Below are 24,361 nucleotides of genomic sequence, written 5' to 3'. Positions count from 1 at the left end.
TAGGAAGTCATATTCATCAACCTTTGTCATCGCTCTTTGAAACAGCACTTTTCTCTTCTCATAGTGAATTATGTCACACCCACAGAGATTAAAAAAAAAAAAGGCTCCACCTACGTGAGGGCTCGAGTCCAATAAAGTAACAACAGGTCAAATTACTCATCAGGTGCCAAGCGATTCACATTACTCATTACTCACAATTTGAGACACAGGAGTATGTTTTTTATACTACACAAATGCAAGAAAGAAAAAAGACTTCTACAGGTAAGCACAGTTTTAAACCAGGATAAAAGTCGACATGTTTATTGTTTTATCTGCGCTAGTTGGTGGAAACATGACATCAATGTCAGTAATGTTAATACAGGATGAAGTCAGTGCTGTTTGTTTCATTGTAAGTAACTAATGTACGATCCGGAACACAGTAGAACTGGGCGAGGCTGATTTAATCTGTTTGCACTCGTCCCTCACACAATGTATTATTTTACAAATGCTTTGATTTGTAGTTTTTATCAATGCTGAAATATTGGTGTTGGAGCGATCGTACAAACTCAAAAGGGGATCCACAACCTGCAGCTTAGGAGCTAAAGCTACATTAGCTCATGTTAAAATAGGTAATATTGAATCAAATTTCCTTACAGCTTCCCTTTTGTAGACCAAATAACAAAAGAATCTTTTTGCCTCAGATTCAGATAATTTCATTATTCTGAGCTGAAACCTCACACTCAAAAGCACCTGTTTTACAAGTGTAGGATTGGCTCTCAGACAATTTTTGTTTTGCAAAGACAGAACACACTTAATGATGTCTGAAGCAAATCAATGAGGTAACTTTACTGCAGACAAAATTCTTTTTCAAGCAGTGTTCAGTTGTAGAATCTGTTGATGAAATAAAATTAAAAAGATCCAACAATAAAAGTGGTGTTTTTCACTTGACTTTAACTATTAAGTAATTGTTTGTTTATCTCCACTTATGCTATAGAGGATTGTTTCATACTCGCATGAGTCATGACTAAACTTATTCAGGCTGTGTTGTGTTAACTCTTTTTTAATTATGCACCACAGGCAAGACGTCTTTCAATGACATGGGTGGATGGAAAAAATTATCCCTGTTCTTCAAGTTAACCAGGTTTCTCTATCAGAGAAATAGCATCCACAACGAGTGAGTTCTTTTTCTTTTATTTATTTTATAAAAGCTAATACAATGAGTCGCCTGTTGTGTGATTTTGATTTCTGGAACCAAAGAAAGTGTCCGAAGAAAGTGGGACTGTTGAGCTCCATTAATACACTAAGGAGTCTGTAGTTTTGTACACTGAACAGATACATTTGTGTCTGATGAAAAGAAAAAATAAACAAATCAGGATTCATGGACTGTGTTTCCTCACAGTGAACTGAGAAAGGAAACTCCTTTATGATTTTTAAAAAGAAATGGATCCAAACAAAAAAAGGCCTGTGTCACCGACTTCACCGTCTCTTCAGTCCATGAGTCCAGAGAGACCAGACATGTCCAGTGGAAAGAAGCGCAAAAAGTAAGATGTTACAATTATTTTATAATACCGTGTGATAGAGTTCTCATATAATAACTATTGTGAGTTTCAATGTTTGTATGTTTTTATTTCAGAAAGAAAAAGTCAAGGTCTGCATCTGCAGCTTCACCATCTTTGAAATCCCTGAGTCCAGAAAGACCTGATTTGTCCAGTGGAAACAAACCTGAACGGTAATGAATAAATATTAAATAAGAGCCGATAGACAGGGTTATCTTGATCACCACCAGACACTAGCCGTTCCAAGATTATTTCCAGATATGCCATGAAAATATTGAACATGTATATACAGTGGGGGAAAAAAGTATTTGGTCAGTTTCACATAGACATTCTATTGGATTTTGGCCAAATACTTTTTTTCCCCCACTGTATATATATATATATATATATATATATATATATATATATATATATATATATATATATATATATATATACATGCTTTTCCAATGACCTCACGCATAGTTCCGGCGGCCATTTTGAATACCGAAGTAGCATTATGCAGTGCAACATGTAACAATATCTCTACTCATGGTGAAAATGAAAGACAACTGTACTCGTAGCCATAGAAGATAACAGTTAAAACACGGCCCCAAAGACGCATGTTTATGTGGGGGAAAAAAACAGCAAATGCACAGACGTAGCAGCTCGAGCTACAGCAGGATTGACTAAATATCTGCTCAGACTAAATGAACCCGTCAAAGAGGAAACAGAAAACCTTTCTTGATTTTTACTGTTTGTCATGTCAACAGAGTCTCAGTCTGAGTCAGTGTTAAAGCTGCTCAAGATGTTAGCATGCTACAGGTTAGCAACAGTCAACCAACTGACAATGGCTTCAACATGATAAACACGTGTGGCTCACATCTATGAACACAGGAAATACTACAGTCACAGCTCAGCTCTGACCTCTGTCACATGTTGTATCCAAGGCTAGATGTTTGGAGTGCGGTTCAGGGCTTTCACTTGGAGAGGTCAGAGCTGAGCTGTTTAAGCTAAATGCTAACCGGTAGTATGCTAACATCTTAAACACACACTCGCTGGTTTCCTCACATCAACGTGCGCTCTCTGAGGCCGTGTTTTTACTGTTATCTTCTTGAGCAATGATTACAAGTACATAAAAATGCCTCTGTCAATCAGTCGTCTTGCTTTTAGCTTATTAGTATGGTTTGTTGTTTTGATGTAATGATGAATTACAACCTTACATTTAAAGCCCAGGGCTATATACATATACATAGATACATACAGTATATACATATACATATATACATATACATATATATATATATATACATATACATATATATATATATATGTATATGTATATATATGTATATATGTATATATATGTATATGTATATATGTATATGTATATATATGTATATGTATATATGTAGCCCTGGGCCCACCGATATTTGTATATGTATATATATATGTATATGTATATATATATGTATATATGTATATATATGTATATATATGTATATATATGTATATATATGTATGTCTGTATGTATGCATATATATATGCATATATATATGTATATGTATATATATGTATATGTATATATGTAGCCCTGGGCCCACCGATATTTGCGATCGATCAATCAATCAATCAATCAATCAATCAATCGAAAAAAAGAAAATAGATTATTGAAAGAATAAACCAGACCCACACCCGTTACATAGGCAATAGCTTGATGAAGGGCAGATATTCTTCATCGAAGGACCAAGGGCCGGACCCTCCATAGTGAAGCCCGATGGAGCTTCATTTTCTACAATTTTTACAATTGTTGTGCATCATATATCAAGAATCAAATGCATTGATTCTTTATGGGTTTTTGCATTGTTAGACAAGTACACATTTAATTTGTGGATCAGCAACAACAGAAAAAGCACAGGTCTGGGTCCAGTCATGAATGTTGTCAGTGGAAGATAAAAAGCTGTGGAAGTTTAAGCTGTTGAACTGGTTCTGCAGTAGCACTAAAACACAGGCACATGACATTTGGACTGGCCTTATACAAACCAAACTGCCCTTTCTCACTCTTAACTGCAATTACAACAAGTATAATAATTGATTTTAGACTTTTTGTTTCCGCACATCATAAAGCAGGGAAACCAATGAATAGACGTCACTGCTTTGTGTTACTGCAGTGTTTTCATAGGACACTACGTAACAACAGTCCAGGTTTAATCCAAGGCTCAGGAGTTGCTCAGCAGCATTCCTTAGATAGAATTAAATCAAAATGTAATTTGAGTCACAGTCACTCTACTTTACTGTATGACACAGCGTAAGTTATTTGGACGTCATTTGGAGGTGTATCATTATGGTCAGGTCTTGTCAGTACAACCCCAGAGTTGCCAAGTTGCTTGGCTTTTCCTGTTTCCTCATTCACTACTTTTAATAACAAAACCTGAAATCTAATCGATCGATCAATCAATCAATCAATCAATCAATCAATCAATCAATCAATCAATCAATCAATCAATCAATCAATCAATCAATCAATCAATCAATCAATCAATCAATCAATCAATCAATCAATCAATCAATCAATCAATCGAAAAAAAGAAAATAGATTATTGAAAGAATAAAACCCCCTCTTTAAATGAGATGGTCCACACGCAATTAATTTGATCATTGTGTGATAACAGAATGAAATATCTTTAAAATGGTTAAAATTCACCAATAAATTGAAACAACAAACAGCATCATTTATGATTGTATAGATTTACAGAAGGGGGTAAAAAACAACAATAATAATAATTAGGGGTGTAACGGTACGCTAAAATTGTATTCGGTTCGGTTCACGGTTTTGGAGGGCTCGGTTCGGTTAATTTTCGGTACAAATAAATAAGAACTAACAACATTTTTCTTTTGAAAAGCTGCCAATACACAATAGAATTCTTGCATAAAATAAATAAAAGCGACCCCCTGTGTGAGGACCACTAACCACTAAACCACTGTGAGACTGGGATTTAGGACTACTACTAGTCTATTTCCCTTTTTAAAATAGTAAATGGCAAATGGTCCCATTCTCTCACCTCTGGTCCCTGAGCCACAGATTGGGAACCGCTGATTTAAAACTAACTGAAACCTGCTCCTGACGGTTGTCTCTGTCTTACCGCTGAGAATTAGTCTGTGAGTCGCCCAATCCGTTTTAGACTGTGCACATTCAGAGAACCAGAGTTACTGTAAGTTACTGTGCTCGTGAGAACCATGTGGATTCAACTCAACAAAAAGGGCACGGAGAACGGCTTTACTCTCGTCTACTCGCCAAACTAGTGTCCGGATACTCTAGACTCACCAGACACAATAAGAAGAGAGTTTAAATGAGAGTGAGGCCCAGAGTCCGCGCAGAGAAAACATGAGAGCAGCGCCCGGGACACGGGTGACATGATGCAGCCGCGGAGGAGCCGTGCATGAGGCGAAGCACCGGGAGACAGACGGCTGAGCGGGACACGAGCGGAGAAGAACTCGCGCTTTGGAAGAGACAAGGGGAAGGCGGTCGGTCTCTCCTGCTCATTCACTTCACCAGACTACTCCGTGTTGATGTTATATGTGGCGAAGTAGGCGGAGAGTGAGTGCGCGCTGGAAGAGTCTGTCCCCGTAACAACGCGTTGATTAATCAGTGAAACAACACTACGCACCTTGCGTAGTTTGCGTATAGGAAGAAACGGCTCTGAGCGCTGGTATAACTTTTTGGCTGAAGTGCGGACGTGATGGGATATTGTAGCGAGGCTCAAGACTTTTAATCAAATACTTAAAGCCAGCGCCTTCAACGACTGCAGTTTCTCTGTTTCTCTCAGCTACTCGTGCAGCTTCAATAGCGTCCCTGCGGAAACTCGCGTAGGAACTTTGTTCCGCGGCACTTAATATGACGCTAATAATAAATTTACATTATTTAATGAAAATAATACACCGAAACGGTACGCAAGTGGACCGAACCGAACAGGCCGAACCGAAACGGTTCAATACATCCCCGTGAACCGTTACACCCCTAATAATAATATATCGTGCCCTTTCGGTACCTGACAAAGTGAAAAGGTGTTTTAAGTGCTCTGTGGTTAGTTTTAGTGACCTTATACAGAGACACATTTGTATAAATCTTTACCACTCCATATGTGCAAACTGAAGCAAATGTAATATGTTAAAATGTGGCTGCGCTGCAAAAAGATCAGATTCCACACTTTTCACCAGGTTTTGCTCTTGCAAAAAACTTGGCCAGAACACTCTTGAAAAAGAGATTTTATAGAGATTTATTTCAATGAGTTTTATCATGGATAAATAAAGGTCAAATAAACTAAAAGTAAATGTCCTTGGAGGAGACAGAAAAAGTGCAAGGCGCTGATTTATGCGATTTTCCCATTTTCCCATTAGAATAATATATTAATTCAAAAAATCGCAAAATTCGGAGCCGATTCTGATAAACATCCTATAAGGATAAGGATCCTATAATAAGGATTTTCACGAGATTCTCGCTTTGTGGGCTTTCATCCAAAATGGCCAACCTCCAATATGGCGAACGGCGTTGCCATAATGATAAATTTTTGGCCGAGTCTCATCTCGCAATGTTGAAACAAACGGAGGTGGCACTATCTAGTGATGGGCTAAATGAGCTGAGGCATCGACACACTTATCAAGCACAGAAAGCAACACCTCAGCCGAGCTGTGTTATGTGTGTATCGTTTTTTAAAAAGTCACATGACCAACACTTTCACTGTTGTCATTTTGTATCACATAGTGTTGTACGCAATGCACAGCAGGGGGCGCCAGTTGAGCAAGAGCAACGCTTGGTTCATGTAGTCATTTTGGATGTATGCACTGGGGCGATCCCATGGGTGCTGCTGGGCTCGAGCATCCTTCCCGGACCGCCCAAATCTTTGGGAACCAGGCGAATTTGCCCTGATTACAAAATGATTCAATAGATAATGTGTAAAGCACAAGAGCCATCGCTTTTCTTCTCTTTCACGTCTCAAGTGTGGCTCAGTCAATAAGAGATATTGAAGTGCAACGCAAAATCATAAAAGTAGCCTAGTATATTGCCTAGTTGTACCACATGTAGCTTTGTAAGGAGAGCGCCTGGTTAATAATCAGAGGGTTGTGGGTTTGAGTCACAGGATAATCGAAAATAGTTACGTCATTTCATAAGTATCATCTTATCTTATTTAAAGGAACAGGCCACCATTTTTCTATAAAGAAATACGTTCTTGCCTGAGCTTAGACGAGTTGATGCGCACCTGTCTGGTCTTTACGCGTGCGGTCAGTCACGCAAAAAGACCAAAGATGTTGTTAGCATTTACCCTCTCCTCCATTATATTGTATAACACCTTAGCAGCACTGTGACGTCTGCGCAGTAAAGTGAAGATATTACTGTGCAGATGTCGAAGTGCTCCTAAGGTGTTATTACGCCTTACAATATAGTACCCATTTTTATCCGCTTAGAAAATTGATTTTGTGTATCTATGCTTGGATCGTGTGACTATTCACGTAACCCCCCCGTGAGGCTAAATGCTAACAACATCTTAGGTCTTTTAGTGTGACTGAGCGCACACACAAAGACCAGACAGTTACACATCAACTCGTCTAAGCTCAGCGAATGCCGTTCTTGCTGAGGTCTCTACACCTAATTTTAGAAGTGCCTTCTCAACCAGAAATGGAAAAAGAGGAGATGGCACTACCTCTATAAGCATAAACACTCTTGCCACCAAACCTATTTTATTTGATACACGAGTTTCGAGCACCACGCAATTATTTTTAGTAACCCCCCGATTTTATGTGTCACTATCTATAATGACACAAAAGATGTCCCCTTTTTAGTAATGTCTCTGACCACTACTGCGTGTTTTTTAAAGTCACCTGTTTTATCCAGCGAGAGTCTCGGCAAAAACTGTGAGGAAACGTAATTTTACCTCTGAAGTGGCTGCAAAATGTATTGATGCTTTACAACAAATTCCCCCAGTGACTTTACCTGCTAGCTGTGATTTTATTGTTGACAATTTTAAAGGATCTGTATCCTGCTATTGTAGCCTGTCCAAAGCATTTATAGGATATATTGTACCACTACCACTATAGAGTACTCATTTTTGTAAGTATTTTCTGGAGGTATTTTTCAAACCTGGAAGACAAGAAGCTTTGATTCAGTTAACTCCGCCCCCTCTCACCGAGTTGATGCAGCCGATGCAACTTTTGCAGTCGTAGAAATCACAGCAAAGTTACTTCACAATGCAGTTATAAGGAGTTGACATTTGCAACACAGCTTCATAAATGGCTAACCACCGCTCTGGCCGCTCCATCATCGCTCAGTTAATCTACTTTGATGCTGGCGAAGGTTCACCAAACATCCATCAGTGAAGTGACAGAAAAACACTATTTTGGCTGATAGTCGCTGAATCTCGGAAAGAAATTTCAACTTCTGGCGAGTGGCCTCTTCTTTAGGAAGGTTGAATAAAGTCCTGTATTCCCATACCCAAATGCACATTTTCTCCATGATTTGATGTATACAGGTAGGTGTAATTTCCTGCTTGGCATTACTGCCTGTCGCACCTCCTCCGGTGCCCATGGGTCAGCTGCAGGGTCATCAGCCAGGAACCACCAATCACTAACGTTTCGCCCCTTTAATCCTGGAACGTCTCATGGTGGCGAAGCAGTGACAAGGACGTCTCCCTGTCACTCCCTGCAGCTGTAGGATGTTATCCCCTGCAGCTGTCATTGGGGTTAAGCGTTTTTTCCCCAACTCCTATCCTTCCTTCTCAACCAGAGCCAGAAGCTACCTTTTTCCGCCTCTTCCGAAAGCTCACTTGTGGCCCTGCGCAGCTTTCCACCCGTGACTCCTGCGTCCCTCAAGAGCCGTGTCATTGACAGCCCCACAAAGCCTCGGCAGCCAACTTCAACAGGGTAGATGGCGGCCTTCCAGCCAGCCTCCCGGCACTCTGCAGCCAGCTCGGAATACTTGGCCTTCTTGCGTTCGTAGGCAGCCTCGATCTCCCCCTCTGATGGAACTGTGAGTTCAATGAGGTGCACCACTTTTGCTTTCGAAGACCAAACCACAATGTCAGGGCGGAGAGATGTGATGGTGATCTCGGTGGGGAACAGGAGCTGCTTATTAAGGTCAACCCTCATGTTCCACTCCAGGTTGGGGGCAAAAGGCCGCAGTCTCTCCCTTGGCCTGGTGTAATTTTGCCCATCCCCTTCCCTGACAAAGTTGGTGTGGTTCTTTGCTGGTGGTAGCCGTTTGCTACCCTGTCTGCACATTTCCAGCACCTCAGCGAGCTTCCTGAGGACCTGGTCATGGCGCCACTTGTAGCGTCCCTGGGAGAGCGCAGTCTTGCAGCCTGACAGGATGTGTTGAAGGCTTGCATTGGGAGCATTACAGAGTGAGCAGCATTCCTCATTACCAAACCATTGGTGCAGGTTACGTGGACAGGGAAGCGTGTCGTAGGTTGAACGGATAAGGAAGCTTAGCCTCGCCTGCGGGATCTTCCACAGGTCAGACCAACTGATGTTACGGTTGACAACTCCCTCCCAAGTTGTCCATCTTCCTTGCCGGCCCTGCGAGACGGCCTTGATCTTATAGCGCTCTTCCTCCATCTGCGTCACTTCTGCCACCACCATCTCCTTCCTCTCCTTGCGGGTAGCCTTGGACCAAAACCGTGGTGCCTCGCCCCACCCTAGACCTGCTCTTCCTGCCTGAACTCTGCCCACGATCTCTCGATGCTGCAACCTGCAGACCGCATGGCCCACCTCAGCTTCTGCGTTCCACTTTCGGCCAGTGGGAACCTTGGCGTTGGCATTCCTTACTGACTCGTCGGTGGACTCCCTGAGCTCGAGAACCAACCTGGTCTTCTCTTGCATGTACCCCACGCTTAGGGACTGCAGTGGCAATTGCAGTCCGTTCTTCCCAAAGAGGCCAGAATCAGAGAGACACCGTGGTAGCCCCAGCCACTTTCTGATGAAGGTGTTGGCTTTTCCATCCATCTTCCTCACGGTGGATGAGGGGATCTCACACATCTTCAGGGGCCACATCAGTCTCCTGTAGAGTGTGAATTGGTAGCACCAAACCTTGTATTTTCCGGGGAGCTGGCTTTGGTCGATCCTTGCCAGGCCGTCCGAAAGCTGTTTCATGACGGTCCTCCCCATCTGTTTGTCAGAGAGTTCTGCAGAATACTCTCTCCCCAAACTCCTGATAGGTTGTCCGGACAGAAGAGGGATTGTCTCTCCCCCGGCAACAAAGGTGGTGCTGTTGTTTATGGCTCCCCTTCTGAGTGACAAACTACGTGATTTGGCGGGCTTAACCTTCATCCTGGCCCATGACATCAACTCATCAAACCTTTTTTAACAGCCTAGATGTGCATGCTGCTGTTTGAAGGAGGCTAGTGACATCGTCCATGTAGCTTCTCAGTGGAGGAAGCCTCTGGCCAGATGGCAGTTTGATCCCTCCCACCATCTGCCTTGCCCCTATGAGAATGATCTCAAAGGCAGCAACAAACAGGATTGGTGAAATAGCACACCCCATGGCAATTCCCACCTGTAGTTGTTGCCACCCAGTAGTGAAGTCCTGGAGGGCGAGACACATCTGCAGATCGCTGAAGTACAGTGCTACCAAGTTCCTGATGCAGAGGGGCACGTGGAAGAAGTCCAGAGCGTAGTTGATCAGCTGATGTGGAACTGATCCATACGCGTTTGCGAGATCGAGCCAGACGATGTGCAGGTCGGTCTTCTCCCTCTTGGCTCTCTGGATTTGGTTCCAGATCATTGACGAGTGCTCGCTGCACCCTGGGAACCCTGGAACGCCTGCTTTCTGGCAGTTGGTATCAATGTAGCCATTCTTTAGCAGGAATTCGGTCATCCTTCTTGCCAGTACAGAGAAGAAGATTTTCCCTTCTACATTCAGCAGGGCGATGTTTCTGAATTGGCCGATGTCTTTAGAGTTTTCCTCTTTAGGAATGAAGACTGCTACAGCTCTTTGCCATTCTGATGGAATGATTTGCTTTTTCCAAGCTGTTCTCATTAGGTACCACAGTAGCTCTAGTACCTTGGGGCAGTTTTTATAGAGCTTGTAGGGAACTCCATTGGGGCCTGGTGCTGATGATGACCTCGCCTTGCTCACAACTTGACTGACTTCGCTGAGCTTAGGGGGCATTATGTTGAACTCGACTGTTGGCAGCCCAGGCCGTGGCACGTACCCTGGTGTTCCTAGAGGGACGTTTCTCAGCGGGTCACTGTACTGCCTTTTAGCATGCTGTTCTATTTGCTCCCTGGTGGCTTCGAGCTTCCCGGACTTCTTCTCCTCTAGCAACCGTCTTGCGTGCTTGAAGGGATCCTTGAAGAAGCTGGATCGCTCCTTTTGCTTCCGCTTGCTGCGCTTGCGGATGCGTTCAGCTCGGCGGAGTCTTGCTAGCCTTTGCCCCACTTCTTCCCACAGGACTTTCAGGCCTTCTCTCTCTGGATAGTCCGCTTTCCTCCAGTTCTTGCGGAGCTGTCGTCGCCTCTGGACAAGCTCTGTGATCTCCTTTTCTCTCCTCCCCTTCGCTCTTGGAGCAGGCCGTCGCTTGGGGATGATTTCGCCAAATCTATCCTTACAGCTCTGGTATATGGTGTCTCCAAACTGATTGAGCTTGACTTCGACGACTCCACGCAATTTTCCCTCCAGGATCTGGATCAGGTCTGCATCCAGTGTTTGCCATGCCTCTGCTTGGTTGGACTTTGGCCATTTGAGTGTGGCCTTCCTCTCTGGTCTCTTGGCCTCTGCTTGTGGCTCTTTTCCCGATGGGGTGGCTTGGGTGGGGTCTTGGTGTTCGCTAGGGGGCTTCGCGTCCATGGAAGGGACTTCCATCTCTGTTTCTTCTATGCCTACAGCTGCATTGGGTCCGTCGGCACTGTGGTTTTCGACCCGGCTCGTGGTCCCTCTTGTCTTACCCGCTACTGCAGTGCAAGGTTGCTGTTGACCTCTCCCACCACACTTCGCCTTTCCCTGATGGATTCGCAACCCCCTGAACGTTGTTATCTTCTCCCATCCACAAGCACACTTTCGGAGGACCTTCTCCCCTCTGTCTGGGTTTCTGGCGATCTCGTTATCCTTTTCCATTGCAGTTGTCGTTAGGTAAGAAAAGAGCACAGGTGTGTCCAGAGTAGGTTTGAAAGAGCTCCATCTCCACAACTTTCAGTGCAAACATGACATCTGTTCAGACGCTCAGGGGGTGTGGTTGTTTTCTCTGCAGGGGCAGTGCGGACGTGTCGGGCACGTCCTCTTTTTTTGTATTTCTTACAACAGAAATAATGAAAAGGCTGTTTTACATATTAAAATCAGGCTGTAAGGCATTACATTACAGACATCGGGCTCTTCCTGTTTGACACTATGGCGTAAAAAACGTCAGAGTGTGACAACTCAGTCATTTTCCAGCAGAGGGCGGAGCAGCTGCTCAGAGAGCAGGATTCAGGAGAAATGCTCAGAACTGCGTGAATGAAGCCAAAAAACACTGGTGGTGTTTTTGATAAGGAAATAGCATAACAACATGGTTTAAAGCTAAAAAAAAGTTGATTTCGCATGATAGGACAATTTAACGGGACCTTTAACAGTAAACTACTCATTGCCCTCGATACAGATGCACCATTCGAACTTAAAAAGATTAATCCTAAACCCCTTCCCCCCCTGGGGAAACGAGGAGCTAAAGCAACTCAAGAGAAATTGCAGGAAGGCCGAGAGGAGATGGAGGAAATGCAAAATAATGATAAATTATTAATATTCTGTGCTCAACAAAATACCTACGATACAGCAATACGAAATGCAAGAAATACATTCTTTTCCACAATAATCACCAATCATAAAAATAACCCAAAAGTCAGATTCTCAACAATAGAAGACGTTTTAATTCCAGATTTTAATAAACTTACTTTTAACCCCACAGACGCTCTCTGTGAGGCGTTTTCAGACCACTTCAGAGGAAAGATAGACACTATCAGATGTAATATTTTACCCCAAGTAACACGGTTTTAAATACATGTGGTTGTCTATTTGACAGTTTTGTCCTGGTTAATGCTGAGATGCTTGATAAAGTGTTCTCCTCAGTGAGGCCCACCACATGTCTTTTAGACCCAGTCCCAACCCCGTTTTTTAAGACATCTTTCAGAGATGAGCTTTACACATGATGAATTTCTCTCTTCAGACGAGGGTCTCCCTGCTGCCTTTAAAGGGGCAGTGGTGAGGCCCCTGCTGAAGAAGAGCAATTTAGATTTTAATGATATTAATTCAGACCGATATCCAACTTACCCCCCACCCCCTCCCTCCAACCCACACCATCTCAACCCATCCCTGGGCGACAAGCATAAATGCACTTCCCATAGAGCCTACCTCTACAGCCCAAGGCCCAAAAACAAGTGACACATGCACAATGACAACAAGCATTTCTTCAGCTCTCAAAACACACACATTTGACCACAGAGGGAGAGAAGAACGCACACAAGATCATGACAACGGTCAGCACAAAACAGAACGCAAACAAAACCAATCAACTGAACACACCACTAGCTTACAGCACAACAATGGCATCAACAAAAAGCAAACAGACGCGATGGAACAGTGGCCGCCACAACTTGATAAGCCGATCAGTTGCCGGAATGCGCAGAGGAAAAAAAAACTTGCACTGACCCCAGAAGTGAACTTTGCATGCCTTCTACTCTTCAAACTTGTTCACTATCGTGGTGAAATCCAGTTTCCTTTTTTTCCTTCCTTTTCAAAGTCGAGTTTGGCACATCCACTCGTTCCTGACCGATGGCACTCCTAGGTCTTTTATCAATTTCGGCTTTGAAAATGACTGTGGCTATACGCTACAGTGACTGGTAGCATATGCGCTTCATCCTTCAGTCTTAAACATGCTCTGAAGGCCCTGTTGTAATGGTCAGCAGGGCGCTGTGCATGCTTACAGAGCATCATCAGTCGCACTGGAAAAGTTAAGTGGTTTAACGCAGAAAAATGAACCTCTGCAGTAGCAGAATGTGTGTGTGAAACCTTTGTATATATTCGGGGGGATGGGAGGGTGTGTCGGGCGTATTGTTTGAAATGTTGTCATCTGTAAAGCACCTTGTGATACGTTTCGGTATGAAAAGTGCTTTATAAATAAAGTTTGATTTGATTTGATTTGATACAGTGTGACACAATTATGAAAGTGTGTGAGACACACTTTGATGTATCATCTACCCATCACTAGCACTTTTGCTCCACTATTTTGAAATACAACATTTAGAAAGAATAATATTTCTATACGAAAACAATGTACCAATGGAGCAATGTTGATTTTTGCATTATACAGTATACGTATGAGAGGAGGGTGTTAGTGTATGTTAGTACTGCTATACAATTATAAGAGGCCCTTCACCAGCCCTAATGGTGCTCAATCAAAATCAATCAAAACTTTATTTATAAAGCGCTTTTCATACAAAGTTGTAACACAAAGTGCTTTACAGATTAAAAGCAGTTCCCGCCCACCCAACCACCCACTCTTCCAAACAGACAACAACACTGCTCACCCCACCCCCTCCCCATAGCCACATACACACACGCAGGCACACACACACAGCCACACGCACACACACAGCCACACACACACACACGCAGCCACACACACACACATACACGATGAAATAATGGACGTAATGCTGAGTCTGGGTACAGATGAACCAGGTAAGGAAATGCCATCAGAGGAGCCGTCTGCACCAGGAGCGGTACATCAGCTACAGCCACAGGGCACCACCACCGGACACCCAGCGGAGGTGCAGCAGAAGCACCACACCTCCACCCGGGCACCCAGAGGACAGTGCCCACACAGCCACAGCCGACCACCGCTCCCGGGGCAGAGGGCTCCCTCAGAGGAAACACTGGAAATTCTAAAAATGCAAAAATGCAATATACAAATATATACATAAAATAAATAAAAATAATAATAATAATAATAAATAAAATAAAATAAACATATATATAAAACTAACTAAAAACTAGTATAATAAGATAATTATAAACATAAATAATAATAAAAATAACTGAATAAATAAGTAAGTAGAGATCAGCTAAAAGCTAAGCTAAAAAGGTGGGTCTTGAGCCTGCTCTTAAAAACATGAACGTTCTCTGCAGCCCTGAGCTCCTCCGGCAGGTCATTCCAGAGGCGAGGGCCGTAATACTGGAAAGACGCCTCGCCATAAGTCTTTTTGTTGACTTTAGGAATAACAAGGAGACCTCTGCCAGAGGAGCGAAGGGGCCGTGAAGGTTCATAAGGTAAAAGCAGTTCTGAGAGATAAGAAGGACCAAGACCATTAAGACATTTAAAAACCATTAAAAGAACTTTAAAATCGATCCTGAAACACACGGGGAGCCAATGCAGCGATTCTAAAACCGGTGTAATGTGGTCCCGCCTCCTGGTCCTCGTCAGGACACGAGCTGCTGAGTTTTGCAAAAGTTGCAAACCTGAGATACTCTTTTTGGGAAGACCAGAAAGCAGGGCATTACAGTAGTCGATACGACTGGTGATAAAAGCATGCATTAGCGTCTCCGTGTTGGCCCGAGAGAGAATGGGGCGGACTCTGGCTATGTTCTTTAGATGGTAAAAACCTATCTTTGTGATATTCTTAATGTGTGGAATAAAAGTCAGCTCAGAGTCAAAGATCACGCCCAGGTTCTTCACCTGTGAGGAAGGATTAAAAGACAATGACTGCAGTTTGGGTAAAAGTTTCTCTCTCTGGGCCTCAGGACCGATGACTAAAACTTCAGTCTTGTCCTGGTTAAGCTGGAGAAAGTTTTCTGCCATCCAGGATTTGATATCTAAAATGCAGTTAAAAAGTGCATCCATTGGCCTGGTGTCATCAGGAGACATGGAGATGTATAACTGTGTATCATCAGCATAACTGTGAAAGTTGACTCCATGTCTCCTGATGACATCACCAAGAGGGAGCATATACAGGTTAAAAAGCACTGGGCCTAAAATCGAACCCTGGGGCACACCACATGTGATTTTATGGACTTTAGAGGAGCAGGTATCCACACTTACCATGAACGTCCTGTCTGTGAGGTAGGAAGTAAACCATTTGTGTACAGCACCAGAGAGGCCCATGTGTTTTAAACGAGTTAAAAGGACAGTGTGGTCGACTGTATCAAAAGCAGCGCTCAAATCCAGAAGAACCAGCACGGTCAACTTTTTAGAATCATAATTTAATCTAAAATCGTTTAAAATCTTTAAAAGGGCCGTCTCGGTGCTGTGGTTTCCCCTAAAGCCAGACTGAAATTTTTCAAGGACATTTTGTGCGGTAATAAAATCACTAAGTTGATAAAAAACAAGTTTTTCTAAAATTTTGCTTAAAAATGGTAAGTTGGATACCGGCCTGAAATTGTTCAGGTCATTAAAATCCAAATTGCTCTTCTTCAGCAGGGGCCTCACCACCGCCCCTTTAAATGCAGCAGGGAAGACCCCTGTCTGAAGAGAGCAATTCATCATGTTTAAAAGCTCGTCTCTAAAAGATCCATAAAATGTTTTAAAAAACGGCGTTGGGACCGGGTCTAAAAGACATGTGGTGGGCCTCACTGAGGAGAAAACTTTATCAAGCATCTCAGCATTAACCAGGACAAAACTGTCCAGTGTTTCCTCTGAAGGCAGACACCCAGATGCATTTAAAACCGTGTTATTTTGGGAGGATAAAATATTACATCTGATAGTGTCCACCTTCCCCACGAAGTGGTCTGCAAACGCGTCGCAAAGGGAGTCAGACACTTTAAAATGGGTTTTGTTAAATTCCGGGTTGAATAAATGGTTGATGGTGGAAAATAAAATTTTGGGGTTATTTTTATGGATGCTGATTAGGTTTGAAAAGTAGTTATTGCGTGCGTTTCTTATTGCGTTGTTGTATATTTTTTGATGCTCAGAGAATATTTGAAAATGTATAGTTATTTTGTCCTTCCTCCATCTCCTCTCCGGCCTAACCAAGCGGTTAGAAGGAGGGTAGTTTCCTATGTTTTTCTCTCTGTCATACTTCTCTGCTTCACCCTTGTAGGAGATAAAGGAGACAGAGGCTGCGTCCGAAACCATCAAATTGTCACACTAGCAACTAACTCCTTAACCTTTCATGGGGTCGACTGTTAGATCTGTGCAGTTAGTGAACTAGAGCTTCAGCAGCATTTTGAACAATCCGTCCGTCCTTAAACAGGGGAAAGGGAAGTGACATCACCAACAGCTGTTTTTCTTCTTCTTTAAAGTTATTGGTGGAGTGCAGGCCAAACAAAAGTGCATGTCGCCCCTTAGTGTACAGTGTCCAACAACAACATAGTGTCCAAACAAAGACATTTAAGGGGAAAAATAAATCCAAATGATCCAAACATTTCCCTTTAGTGTTATTTTATTTCAACAGCTGTTTCTTAAAGCTACAGCAGCAAATGATCCATGTGGCTTAAGTTTCTACTAAATGAAAACAAAAGCATTTCATCCGTTTACTGAGTTTCCTCTTTAACACTGACATGTGACTGAGCTGTGGGGACGACAACATGGATTTATCACTTTTATAAAGTTTGGCTTGTGCAGAATCTTATTTTTTAATTATCATTATTTTTATTATTAAATGTGCTCCTGTCAATCAACAGTGGTTGCCCATGAATCACTCGAGGGTGGGGGCGAAGGGGGTGGGGAATTTGGCGCAGTGGCTTGTGGGATGTGTAACGCTTTATGACTAGAACGGTTGACTGTGCCAGAAGAAGATTCGGCCACGGAGCCAGAGTGTGTGAATAAAACACATATACAGGAGGAACGTTTCAAAAAAATGTATTGAATATGTATAGTTTTCAATATAATAGTGTATTCAATATTTATATATGTATACGGTATATAATAATAAATATAGGTTATGAAAGTGTATATATATATAATTGATAGGTCAGATATGATTACAAAACAATACACACAGATACAAAACAAAACAATGTGGTGCAGAATGCACTTCAAAGAGGTTGTTTTTCTTTGAGTTTTCAGTTCAGTTCAGGTTCGATTATTCCTACCACTTTGGTAGATCAATAGCTCGCCATCAAGAGGAGAAAGTTGAAAGGTTGCGATTCAAAAAGGGTGGATTGGTTGGTTCAGTCCTTTACAAAAAACCCGACCTGGAAAGGTCGAAATGAAACAAATGAGCATATGTATCATTAAGCTAAATTATCTACATTAACTCTGTAGATTTTACAGATATATTACATAGAACTATGTAACAGCTAAATAGTTTTACAATAGGTTTCATTACATTAGAAAACCATTTCACAAATCAAGTGCACTTCAAAGGTTCAAAATACTCTAGGAATCCAAGAATAAAGTAAATTACTTGAGTAGGGATTAAAATACTCAAGCAGATTCTCATAAAGTTGCGCAACAATAGAAAAAAAACACGTAGCTACGTCAAAAGTCAAAAAGTAAATAAAGCGGAAACTCATAGCCGCTTTAATGCTATAATTAGAAATCTCAAGCGCGCACAAAACCGGTGCAAAAGCGCAAAACCAAGGGTCGATTCTAGTAAAAGAAACTGTTCCGTTTCATTCGGCTTAAATATTAAGTTAAATAATGTCACGGATTAAGCTCTAGAAGCGGTGCTTTGCGCGCTAGCACAGCACATAACCAAACGTAAACAATCAAAGAGGCTCAAAGGAGCTTGGAACGGGAGCGGTAGCGAGGCTTGGATCACGCAATCAAAACCGCAAAATGTAACTTAAAATCACTCGCTATAAACGTAAATAATAAACCGAGTTTGTGTCGGAAACTCACCGTTGAAGACTATCTAAGATACTCGGGTAGAAGTAGTCCCAGCCCGAGAGGTTTGAAGGTGTGGGGCTCGAACGGTCATCACAAGCGTGATGCTGTTAAACAATGTATTTGTAAACATCACGCCATCATTCATAAACCGCTTCGAACTTTAAAACTCACCCATTATAGGAGTGTCAATCTGATCGTATTGAGCGTATGAGCGTAGATCAGAGTGGAATCAGCGCTAGTAGTAGCCTTAGCTCCCAAAACCACACGCCACCAGCCACAGTCACAGGGAGTAGTGGGGAGGAGGAAGTGACCTGGGATTAACCCCACAGGTATAAGGAAACGGGGCTGTGGCTGTACGGGAAGCAGACCCGCAAAATTAAAACTGCTTCAGGAAATGCGGGTTACAGATGGCACATAGCTCCTAATCACCGGTTAGTTAGCATCAGAGGTCCCTATGCTAAAGTGGCCATGATAGTTAGCATCGAGGCTCCTTTTCCTAACTACTACCTAACTGACTTACCAATTCGAAAGCAACTTGCCATGGCGGACGCTGACGCACATCCGGTTTGGCGTAAGAGCTCTTAGCAATCTGACCATTTCGGACGCAGCATTAGAGACAGGGTGGTACTTTCACTATAATAAGTTAATAAGAAACATCTCCCAACTTTGACAGTGATTCTGTTTGAACTTATGCTTAGGCCTCATAATGGTTTGATCTGCAGTTCATGTTCATTTCAAAATAAAACATTTCTATTTGCAGAAATGTGAAAACTGCAAACCCAGGTGTTCGACAGACACTCACAGGAAAGGTATGCAACCTTTAAGTACAACTCACACCATTTATTTGCGTAACTGTACGTATTTTCTTATCTGTCATTTTCCTAGACTGAAGATGCTGCTGCTCTTCCTCCCTCAATGGAAGACTGGACAACAGAAAATGTTGAACATTGGCTGAAAACTAAACTTCGAATTCCACCAAATGTTGCACAGAATCTATATGTTCAAGGAACCACAGGTGCTGGCTTAGCGTCTTTTGAGAAACAGGACCTTATAGAGCTTGGGGTTCCACCTGCACAAGCTCTGCAAATTGTGCGTCAGGTGGAGAAGTTCAGACGCTCTGAGCCGAGTGCAGCAACAGAGGATCACCTGGAAACACAAACTGTGTCAGCAGACTCAGGATTTCACAGTGAACGTTTGTCAGTTTTGCAAGAGGAGACAGATGTTTATGAAGAGCACATCTCAGAGTCTTTTCAGAAACAGCTCCAGATAAAACCATTTTTACAAATGAAGAGACCAGTGAGTGCGATGCGTCCATTTGACAAAAGCAGTGTCCCAGTATTTTACACAGAGCACCACTTCCTCCCAGCTGTAGTGGGTCCAAGTAATCTTCTTGAGCCTGTTCATGAGTATCAGCTTCTGCCAGATTCAGAGGAGGTCAGTCAGAAAGAGGCTCTGTTTGAGTTCACTAGTGAAATGTTCTGTTTCGCTGCGAGCTGCATGAATTCACGAACCAACGGGACGATTCATTTTGGAGTGAAGGATAAACCAAGTGAAGAACATGGTCAGATCATCGGCCACAAAATCAGCTCTAGGAGTCTTTACAGTGAGGCATTTGAATTAAATGTGAGTAAATACTTTGATCAGAAACACATAACCTCTGCCAGGACCTGCATCCGGCCTCCTGTGTTCATCCAGGTCCAACGTGAAGACGGAACAGCTTCAGACAAATGTGTGATTGAAGTGGATGTGATTCCTTTGTATTCAGAGACTCTGGAGAGTGTTTTCTACACAATATTTAATATTCCGTCCACAGAGAAACACCAGTCCAAAAGTGAATGCCTTTTTGTGCGAGACGGGTCCAGAAAAGTCAACATTTTGTCAGATTCAAATCCACGTGTTCTTCAAGATAAGATAAAAGACATTGATGAGAAAGTAAAGCATTGGGCATCTGCTCGCAGAGCAGCAGAACAGAGACATGAACCTCCTCCTTCCTGTGAAAACCAGGGTCAAAGACTCAAACAGCTGATCACTCGGGGACAAGATGGACTTTCAAACTCCATCCAAGTCTTTGTTGTGACTGACAAATGTGTTTCAACTCAACTGGAGCACATGGACTTTCTGAAAGAGCTAAACTTGTTTGCAGTTTTAGATTTTGATCCAGAGTCGGCTAAAGATGGAACATGCCACTTTTACAGAAAAGACCGTGTTGCAAATCTGCATTTCCCACACATGTACTCGACTCAAGACAGAACTTCAGTTATTGCAAAACTTAACCTGTTCAAACAAACCAGCTGGATTTTCTGCAATGGGCAGGCCGGTGAAGACGGTGACTTAGAGAAACCGCTTACTCCCGGCGAGTGGCTGAAGAAACGATCCGGTGACATCACCAACATGGTGTCTTTTCTTTGCAGTCCAGACTTGCTTCCCAGGCACGGATTATTGGTCATAATAATCCTTCACTCTGCTGTTACCATCAATTCAAGACCTATTTTGGAAACATTCTGTGCTTTGTATCGCTCATTGAAAGGGATGGACAATATGCTTTGTCTTTGCAAAGACGCCACAGTCTTTAGTCACTGGAAGAATTTGGTGGAGAGATGGTGTGAAGAAGACATCACTAATAAATGTATCCACTCTTTGAGTTTCCAGGAGATCTCCAGCACCATTAAAACACTCAAAGAACCACAGACAAGAGCCTCCAGAAGATTCTTACCCTCCACTGGTTCTAGCTCAGTCCAACTGGAAAAGAAAGACGAAGAGATGATGCCAGATTTGGAAATACTGTGTGAAAACGAATGTGAAAACACAGAAATTGAGACAAAGCAATCCTACGAAGAGTTTAAGAAAAACATAGAAGAGGATTTTTACAGAGGAGGACAAGTGTCCTGGTGGAACTTTTACTTGTCGGAGCAGCCGGGCAGCCTGCCTTTCATCAAACGAGACAGATACACTGAGCTTCATCGTATCATCTGTCCAGTTCAGAGTCACATGTCTCCATGTGTGATCGTGTCACTCTTCCACCACCCCGGCTGTGGGGGAACGACTTTAGCAATGCACATTCTCTGGAGCTTAAAAAACAAATTCAGATGTGCAGTTGTTAAAAACCAAATGGCAACAAACAAAGACATTGCATTGCAAATCCGGACGCTGCTCACATACGGTAAACAAGATCAATCAGGCTTCACACCAGTGCTGCTCTTAACAGATAACTGGTACGATGTAGAGGATCTAAAAAAATGTGTCATTAATACAGCCTCTGATGGACATCATCCCAACAACCTACTGGTACTGATATTAAACTGTGAGAGAACTCCATTTCCCAATGAAGCCTCAAGATACAGTGACAATCCAAACGTCTGCATCAGCGCAAAGCTCTCACGAAAAGAGAAGGATTTGTTTTTTAAGAAATATGAAGAACTCAAAGACAGCCATGACAAGCCGGACACTTTCTACGTGTTCATGATCATGAAAAATAATTTCAGCAAAGATTACATCAGTGATTTGGTGAACAACATTCTCAAAGATCTTGATGTTGGTTCCAAACAGGGCCGACTCTTGGGTTTCCTGGCTTTGTTGAACACATATGTTCATGACTCCTACATGTCACTCTCTTTATGCGAAGAGCTGATGGAAATAAGAAACCCACTTTGGAGACAAGAAACACTGGAAGATAAAATGAATCCATATTCAACTCTTTTGAAAACTTTTGATGTTGAAGAACATGGCACTTACCAAGCAGTGCGGCTCTTACATCAGATGATTGCTGAAAACTGCCTGAAAGTCTTTAAAGAGCATAAAGTCAGTCTGTCCGACATAACTTTTGATTTGTTAAACTATGAGATCATCTATAAGACGTGCATGGGAAAGGACTTCCTGACACAGTTTATCCACAGTATGTTGGTCACACGAACTCGGCGAGAGCAGGGAGACGATAAGAACACACTGTTTTCCCCTTTGATTGAGGACATACAAAAAGAAGAAGGTGTTGATAAGGTTAATGAAGTCCTTGAAAGGGCAGTAAAAAGATTTGATCGAAGTGCAACATTGCCTCAAGCGCTGGCACGGCACATGTGCCTGAATGAGAAAGACTTTGACTCTGCGCTCAAGTGGGCCTTAGACGCTCAGAGCAAAAGATCCAACTCCTACATCGCAGACACTGTGGGGCAGGTGTACAAAAGCCACCTCAAAAAGATAATTGAAGATTCCAAGGAACAGTCTCCAGAATCACTTGATGAATGTTTAAATTTAGCCTCTAAAGCTGCGTCTGCTTTCAGAGATTCACAAGAACTGGCCAAGAAAGATGAACATGATCCACTTGATCTACACTTTAGAAAAGTCAGGAAATGTTACAATACATCAGGTTATCTTGGGGAAACTGAGGTTATAATGATGATTCTTGACTTTATCACTGGACTTCCCATTTTTCCAGCCAGTGACAGACATGAAAGAGACAAATTACTGCAGGTTCTTAGAGGGAACCAACCTGTTAGCATGTTGGGCAATTACAAGGATTCAGGAGTGGATGCAATTGTCAAAGTCCTCAAAGACCATGGGAGATTTCTTGTTTCATTAAAACCCAGGCTAAAAGACATCTTTACTTTCTTTGAAAACTACTTCATATATATGAAACCCAGACATGCACTTCTCCAAAAGGACACAGGAGATGAAAGAAACAAACAGAGGGTCTATGACCAATTTAAGAAGTACATCAAGCTTTTTATGTGCTCAGAGGAAGAAAAACTGTCTGAAAGGGCAAGAAACCCTAATCTAAGTCTGCAGCAGGTTATAGATGATCATCGGCGTAACTTGGAAATGATGCAAGCGGATTCTTTTGCTGGGATTTTACAGAGTTTGAACCATCCACTTGACAAGATTGAAAATATTGTTAAGAAATGGAATTTCATCTTTGAAAACTCATTGCGTAGATTTCCATCAACTTCTGACACAGTCAATTACATCCTTGCAAACATTGTTCTTCACAGTGTCAATCCAAAGTCTCGTCTGTTGAAGAAATATGAAGAGTTAGTCACAATCCTTAATGACACTCTGCAAAGGGAGGGCCCTCGTTCAAATATGCCTGAGCTGTATTACCTCTGCATGCTGCTGATGTGGCCCTCAACGGACCAAACCCTTCAAAACTTCACAGAGTACAGCAATATCACCACTTACATCGCATCAGCCAAACGATCCTTCCATAAACGTTTTAGTTTCATGTTTCCATCAAGAAGTGCTATTGCTTATTTTTTTCTGGGAAAATCAAGAGGCTTAAAACGGATAATTTGCAAATTGTACCTTGACAAAATATTGTATGAGTCTGATCTTAATGATGGTGAACCAAACCTGCACAATCTTTGGCACACTGGACAAGTATGGAGCGCGCCTAACATCCAGAAGAAGTTGTTAAGGGTTAAAGGAAGATCTGAAAATGGTGAAATTTATGTCACTTACGGGGCTAACACCAAAATAATGATCCGTCCAGCGTACTTGGGTGATATTCGTAGTGGCTGCAGTCGTGAAGAGGTCTCTTTTTATATTGGCTTCACTATGGAGGGTCCCGTGGCCTACAGTGTTAAATATGAGAGCTAAATGACCTGAATGCTCTAATATATGGAATATCAGATGGCATCTTGAATGAATAATGGATTTACACAATAGCTTCAGAGCCGTCTCTCTTTGCCTTTCCCGTTACTGTTTGAGTCTAAAGCAGTGGTTCTCAAATATTTCTTTTTCTCCCGTCCAACACCACCACCCGGGCCCAAATCAAGTTCAAATCAGACTAAACCTGGTCTAAATTGGACTAAATTATTTCCAACTGTGTGTAATGCCCATGAGAAACACCAAACGTTCACCTTTGATGGAGCCTGAGAAAATTGGGACAAATCAATGGCTTTGGAGACGCTGACATAAAAGTCTCAGAACTGTGATTGTCGAGACGTCTGGTCACAGTATGAAGTCATCTTTCCACTTTCTCTTGCTAATAAAAATGTTCTTGCCACAAAAAGAAAATCTGCTGCTTATTGTTATAGCTCAGTAGTATTTGGGTATGAACTTTGAAGTCTTAA

The 24,361-nt window shown here is 42.4% G+C and overlaps 1 protein-coding gene across 1 annotated transcript; it reads left to right on the top strand.

Moving 5' to 3' along the window:
• Positions 1-1,419: 1,419 nt before the first annotated feature.
• On the top strand, positions 1,420-23,939 carry LOC306961102 (sterile alpha motif domain-containing protein 9-like; the record flags this gene model as incomplete). The annotated part of the gene is made up of 4 exons (XM_079553718.1): positions 1,420-1,520; positions 1,613-1,708; positions 19,060-19,108; positions 19,185-23,939. The coding sequence occupies 4 exons, from the start codon at positions 1,420-1,422 to the stop codon at positions 23,883-23,885; spliced, it is 4,947 nt and encodes a 1,648-aa protein (XP_079409844.1). The 3' UTR covers positions 23,886-23,939.
• Positions 23,940-24,361: the final 422 nt, after the last annotated feature.

This window comes from Gobius niger (assembly GCF_951799975.1).
Source record: "Gobius niger genome assembly, chromosome: 3".
Classification (NCBI taxonomy): domain Eukaryota; kingdom Metazoa; phylum Chordata; class Actinopteri; order Gobiiformes; family Gobiidae; genus Gobius; species Gobius niger.
Note: the sequence above shows the minus strand (reverse complement) of the source record. Positions and strands in the feature narration are given on the sequence as shown.